Genomic DNA, 6652 nt, shown 5'->3' with positions numbered 1-6652 from the left:
TTACTTTAGAGTTTCCTGAAAGACAGATCCCACATTCAACATTTTTTTTAGAGCCCTTGTGACATCCTTATTTCTAAGACTATAAATTAAAGGATTTAAAACAGGAGTGAGTATGGTGTAAAAGACAGATACAATCATGTCCTTCTCAGGGGTGTGATAGGAGGTGGGGAGCATGTAGGTGTAGACAGAAGCACCATAGAAGGAGATAACCACCATCATGTGGAAAGAACAAGTGGCAAAAGCCTTCTTCCGTCCCTCTGCTGAGTTCATCCTGTGGATGGTAAAGAGGATGAAAGAATAGGAGCTTAAAATGACTGCCACAGTGATGAAGAGCATGAGGACACAGCACAGGTACATGAGTGTCTCATAGAGGGAAGTGTCTGAGCAGGAGAGCTTCATTACAGCAGGAACCTCACAGAAGAAATGGTGAATCTCTCGGGATCTGCAGAAGGGGAAGGTCATGGTGACAGGAGTGAGCATAAATCCATCTACAGATCCCAAAATCCAGGAGGAAGACACCAAGAGAAGACACACTCTATGGTTCATGAGGATAGGATAACGGAGTGGATGGCAGATGGCCACATAGCGGTCATAGGCCATGGCAGCTAGAAGAAAAAATTCTGAACCTCCTAGTGTCAAATAGAAAAACATCTGCATCCCACATTCAGGGGCTGAGATCTTATTCACACCCATGACCTGGTCCATGAGCATCTTGGGCACAGTGACAGAAATGTACATCACGTCCATGAGAGACAACTGGGTGATAAAAAAGTACATGGGGGTGTGGAGGTGAGCATCACAGTGTATCAGAAGGATCAGGATGGTGTTTCCAGAGAGGGCCATCAGGAAAGCCAGGAAAATGACCACACAAAGGACAGCTGGGTGTTTGGATTGACTGAAGAGTCCCACTAGTTCAAAATCTGATCGTACAGTATAGTTGGCCATCCAAGTAGTGTTCTCCATTGGTTTTTACCTGGTTCACCAAGGAGAACCTTGGAGTTAATAGATTACTCATGAGATATGACCACCTGAAGTAAATGTTAGTGAGCTTGTATGTGTATAGGGTGTGTGTGTGCATATATATGCTTGTGTGTATATGTTTGCATACATTATATAGTGTATATGCCACTATAATAGTGAATGAAGTTCTGCTCCTTTTTATAACAGACCCACCAGGGTATTATAGTAAATGAAATAAGTCAGACTGAGAAAGACAAATATACATAATTTCACCATATGGAATCTAAAAACACAAATGAATAAATAACAAAAATAAAAACAGTATGAGACCTAGAAATATAGAGAAGAAATTGATGGTTACCAAGGAGGAGTGCTATGGGGTGATGGGCAGAATGGGTGACAGGGAATGGGATGTACAGTCTTCCAGTTATTGAATTAATAAATCACAGGAATAAAAGACACAGCATAAGGAATATAGCCAATAATATTGCCATAGAATTGTATGGTAACATATGGAAGCTACACTTGTTGTAGGCATAGCATAACATATAACTTCTTGAATATCTATGTTGTATACCTAAAACTACTGTAACATTCTTTGTCAAGTACATTTAAAAATTTTTTAACTATTGCTAATCTACAATAAGGTTGCCTCAGTTCAAAGTCATGAAGTTTCCTGATGATAGTATTTATCAATGAGTATGGAAATTTTCAGAATTGCTCCCATATAAAAACACATGCAAAAACATGAATCATTGAAAAAAAAGAAAAGAAAATCTCTTATTTATTGACCTTTTTGGTTATGAAAGTCAAAATTGAATCAGCTTTTCTGGTGTAAGGATCTAATTGGTTCTTAAAAAATCCTAGAGATACATTCTATTTAAGAAAGATTTAGAAAATAGTTGAAACATAGCTTTGGAGGATATTTATACCAAAAATTTCAACCCCCATTGTATGTACAATCAAGCCAGATTGTGATGCTCTGTGGTTGTTCAGAGTGATCCATGCACCCGTAGCAGCAGATCAGGGTCTTCACCAATGACTAACACCTTAGATATCCCAAGGCCATTGATTTAGGAGCTCTAACTTTGAGGTTGTACTGTGTGGGTTCAGATTATCCTCTATCCACAATTCTTTTGTCCACTTTACAGAAAAACAGGATAAGAAGGTTAGATCTCAGGTGTGTTCAGGATATTATATTTTAAATGATATAAAATAATGAAAGTGCTTGGAACATTACCAGTTACACATGAATAAGCACATATATTCTTAAAGAGTTAATATCTATAGTCACACAAAATCTATAAGAGATGGAAAGCATGGTTTGTGTTTTATAATATAAGATGGATTACTTCAGTTTGCCAGTTTTAGTATTTATTCATACACATAAGAATTGAGATTTGATCATTTCTGCAGTCCCAGACTTTATACACACACACACATATATATATGTGAATATATAAATACAAATAAATATACACGATATATTTATTATTTTTACCCAGTTAAGTAGATCTTTATGGAAAATCCTATCTTAGGTCTATCTAGTACATGCTTCTCCAACTTCATCTACTTAAATCTACCATTTGTTCTAAATCTCAGGAAGAAGAATCTAGGTATTAACAAGATCATTGCCATTTACAAGGCAAGGCTCAATTTCCTTGAAAAAAAATGCTTACTATAGACAATAAAGTAGATTATGTTTGTAAAAACAACGGAGTTGCAAGGAGTAACACTGAAGAACACTGAGCTTGTCTTGGCTATAATAGAACCCTCCCCTCCAATCTCACTACAGAAAGCCTGAAAGTATATGTGTTAAATGCTGATAACAAAAGAAAAATTAAACTGATTGTGCTAAAGGAGGTCACGGTCCATCTAGTCAAGCAAAAATACTGTGCCTGTGTGATTAGAGTAGAAAATTAAACTAGCTCAAAATAAATAAGAAAGCACAGCAGAAGTAAAACATATCTGCTCTTTCTGCAAAGGATAACTTCTTTTCTATTTTCACTTCTAGAGAACAAACATTTACAACTTCTCAATTACTGACATATTAAATGCTAAATTGTAAAACTCCTTAACAACAAAACAAGAAACATTGGCTCTTCTCTCTAGGAAGAATTTAGGAATGGTTATGATACAGGGATATTTCAGGAATAAATTCTGACTTTCAAAACACTCTATGCTCTTGTCATGATTCCAAAGACTATTACAATATTCAGCTTATTAATAGTCCCAAGTTCTGGGCTGCTAAAGTAGTGGACAATACCAAAGATTAATTTGATGTCTTAATATAAATCTGGTACACATTGCATCGAAAGATGTAATCTTATTCTCATTTTCCACCCCCACTGCCAGTGCCACTGGCCCATGAAAGCTGACCTTTGTGCAAAAGTTTAAAACACCCTAATTAAAATCAAAACATACCTGTTGTCCCAGTTAATGTTTGTGGCCAAATGAAGCAAATCTCTGCTGCTTTTGGGTAAATGGGAATCAGTGTGATCAAGCCCCTCTGAGCAGCTTACCTAGCACACCAGGCAGACAATTGAATGCTGTTTATATCATGCAAAGTAGCTGGCCACCTGCTCATTCTATTTTCGCTAACCAGTTGATAGAGTTTGACGTAAACAGAACAGTGAATATTTAAATTGGAGAATTATTAATAGTGGTGGTAGGGGCACCTGAATGGTCTGTGGTAGAACAAGTGACCCTTGATCTTGGGGTTGTAAGAACCCCATATTGGGCATAGAATTTACTTTTGTTTTAAACAGTGGTGGTACAATATCAACTCTTTACCTGAAGCTGACAACATCCCAGAAATTGTTCTATTGTTCTATATCATTATATATTTTACCTTCCCCAGGTGTCAATGAAGTATTTAATTATCTTATCTTCTCCTTTTTACAAAATAAGTAATTCAAATTCCCAGGGGAAGCATTGTAACATAAGATTTTTTTTTTTAATTTTTTTTTTTTTCATTTATTTATGATAGTCACACAGAGAGAGAGAGAGAGAGGCAGAGACATAGGCAGAGGGAGAAGCAGGCTCCATGCACCGGGAGCCTGATGTGGGATTCGATCCCGGGTCTCCAGGATCGTGCCTTGGGCCAAAGGCAGGCGCTAAACCACTGCGCCACCCAGGGATCCCCATTGTAACATAAGATTAACGAAAGAGCAAACTCTTGGAAACAAAGCAAAACAAAACAAAAACAGGGGAACCTGAGTGGCTCAGTCAGTTACGCGTCTGCCTTCAGCTCAGGTCATGCTCTTGGGGTCCTGGGATTGAGCCCCAACTTAGGCTCCCTGCTCAGACAAGAGTCTGCTTCTCCCTCTCCGTGTGGCCCTCCCCCTACTCGTGCCCTCTCTTGCTCTCAAATAAATAAAATCGTAAACAAACAAACAAACAAACAAAAAATCCACACCATTGGTGTAACTGCCTCACATCATACAACTCACCTGAAGGAGGATTTCTGTCACAGTCTCAAATCATGTGATGGAACCCAAAGCCTATAATGTTGCCTTACCTCTCTAGACACTATCTTCCCTCCACAGTCTACAATTTAGGTATTATCACCCACTGTCACTTGCATCTAAGAAACATCAATATAATTGAGACATTTGTTTCAGTTTTCGAACTACCAGAAATAATGCCCACACAAAGTAAAATCAGCCTCATTTCTTCTATAAAATTTCAGCTTCAATAAAACAAGCCTATTACTCAATAACGTGGGAGGCATGCGTATTCTCTTGTCCATACATAAATGGAAATCAAAAAGCCATTTCCAGGGCAGCCCAGGTGGCTCAGTGGTTTAGCGCCACCTTCAGCCCAGGGCATGACCCTGGAGACCCGTTTCGTGCCCCCTGCATGGGGCCTGCTTCTCCCTCTGCCTGTGTCTCTGCCTCCCTCTGTGTCTCTCATGAATAAATAAATAAAATCTAAAAAAAAAGCCATTTCCTAGTATGCTTCAGTAAATTATTGCTACCTGAAAGATTCAATCAAAAACGGACAATTAAGACTACACTGATCTTGAGCACTAGAAATGTATGGAATTGTTGAACCATCGTAACATAAACCTGAAACAAATATAATGCTGTATGTCAATGATACTTGATTTTTTTAAAAATCACATTTGTTTTTCTTCATAAAAATAGATGACAGGAAAATTAGGGAAATATGGTCAAGAATTAATAGCATGTATCAAAAGGAGAACAAGTCAAATCATCAATTACCCTTTTGCTCCTGCAATTCTTTCTATAGGATTTAACTCAGCATGAGATGACACTGCAGCCCTTATCCATCTGGGTAATGGAGTATGACTGTGGTTGACTGTATAAACAGGACAGTGACATCATCCTGGTTTCACTATGTCCATTATGGGAGTTGATGAGGTTTGCCATTGATAAATTCCTTCTGGGACTTTAAAAAAAAAAATGCAATTAAGAGACTTAACAACAACAACAAGGTAATAGGTATCTCTTTCACACTGTTCTGCTTCTCTCCTCATGTCTTTTTAAAATGTTTTCTTATTAACTGGAAATCTTGACCAATAGTAACAGTAATCTCAAATTTCACCATCATCAATAAATCTCATCTGCAAGATGTCGGTTTTATATGTGGTCTTAGCCTTTTTCACATTATAAAATATGTTCTTTACAAAGTGTATATCTATCCTCATTTAATTTTCAAAAATATTGCCTGAAGTATTAATGTACTTATCTGTTTCTTATCTGGAAGAAAAGAGAGTTGCATCTGCAACTCAAAAACTAATGTGTTGAGGATAGCACCCCTATCAGGGCTGGAATTGAGAATAAAATTGAAGGGGTTTCCTTAACATTTTATCTCAATCACTCTTCATTAGATTACTGAAAAGTATAGATTATACATTTTCTTGTTACTCCATTGTAATCAGTGTTGCTTTAGTATTGCCTTTTAGGGAAATTGTTTATAATTTAAAAGTTGAGTGCTGGGCACTTGGTGGCTCAGTGGTTGAGCATCTGCCTTTGGCTCAGGTCATGGTCCTGGGGTCCTAGGATCGAGTCCTGCATCGGGTTCCCTGGCAAGGAGCCTGCTTCTCCCTCTGCCTATGTCTCTGCCTCTCTATGTGTCTCTCATGAGTAGATGGATAAAATCTTTTTTAAAAAAGTTGAGTGTTAATAATAAAAAATATGAAACATAAACCATTAAGAAGAAAGTTTAATCAATGTATTGTTTACCTAAAATTAAAATAACATTATATGCCAGTTATATTTCAATTATACAAAAGAATTCTTCTGAAACTTTTTCTATATATGTGTTCTGGACTACACTGATCACTGTCTCATGCTATCTTTTTTTTTTTTAATGCAATACATCTACGAAGAAATGTAATTGATCAACTCTAGATTCAAAACAAAGGAACAAATTCCTGGGTATAGTACTTTCATTATCACAAGTACCTTATTTGCTGAGCTGATCTTTGCTGTTTTTAAAGAATATAAAATTATCCATTGAACAAAGGAAAGCTCATTTCTCAATACATTGACCTACTTTTCCCTCAATTTTCTTCATTTTAAAATGTTAATGAATACTTTTTTATTAATATATAGCCTTGAGGGCAGCCCCGGTGGCGCAGGGGTTTAGCGCCGCCTGCAGCCCAGGGTGTGATCCTGGAGACCCTGGATCGAGTCCCACGTCGGGCTCTCTGCATAGAGCCTGC

At 37.4% G+C, this 6652-nt stretch overlaps 1 protein-coding gene across 1 annotated transcript; it reads right to left on the bottom strand.

Moving 5' to 3' along the window:
* Nucleotides 1-5461, bottom strand: LOC144288399 (olfactory receptor 2T29-like). The gene is made up of 2 exons (XM_077855908.1): nucleotides 5425-5461; nucleotides 1-965 (listed from the first exon to the last, which is right to left on the bottom strand). Exons 1-2 carry the CDS (start codon nucleotides 5459-5461, stop codon nucleotides 1-3), a joined length of 1002 nt encoding a protein of 333 aa, XP_077712034.1.
* Nucleotides 5462-6652: the final 1191 nt, after the last annotated feature.

The sequence above is a fragment of the Canis aureus genome, chromosome 18 (assembly GCF_053574225.1).
Source record: "Canis aureus isolate CA01 chromosome 18, VMU_Caureus_v.1.0, whole genome shotgun sequence".
NCBI lineage: Eukaryota > Metazoa > Chordata > Mammalia > Carnivora > Canidae > Canis > Canis aureus.
The sequence above is the reverse complement of the archived record's forward strand: the minus strand, read 5'-3'. Positions and strand labels throughout refer to the sequence as shown.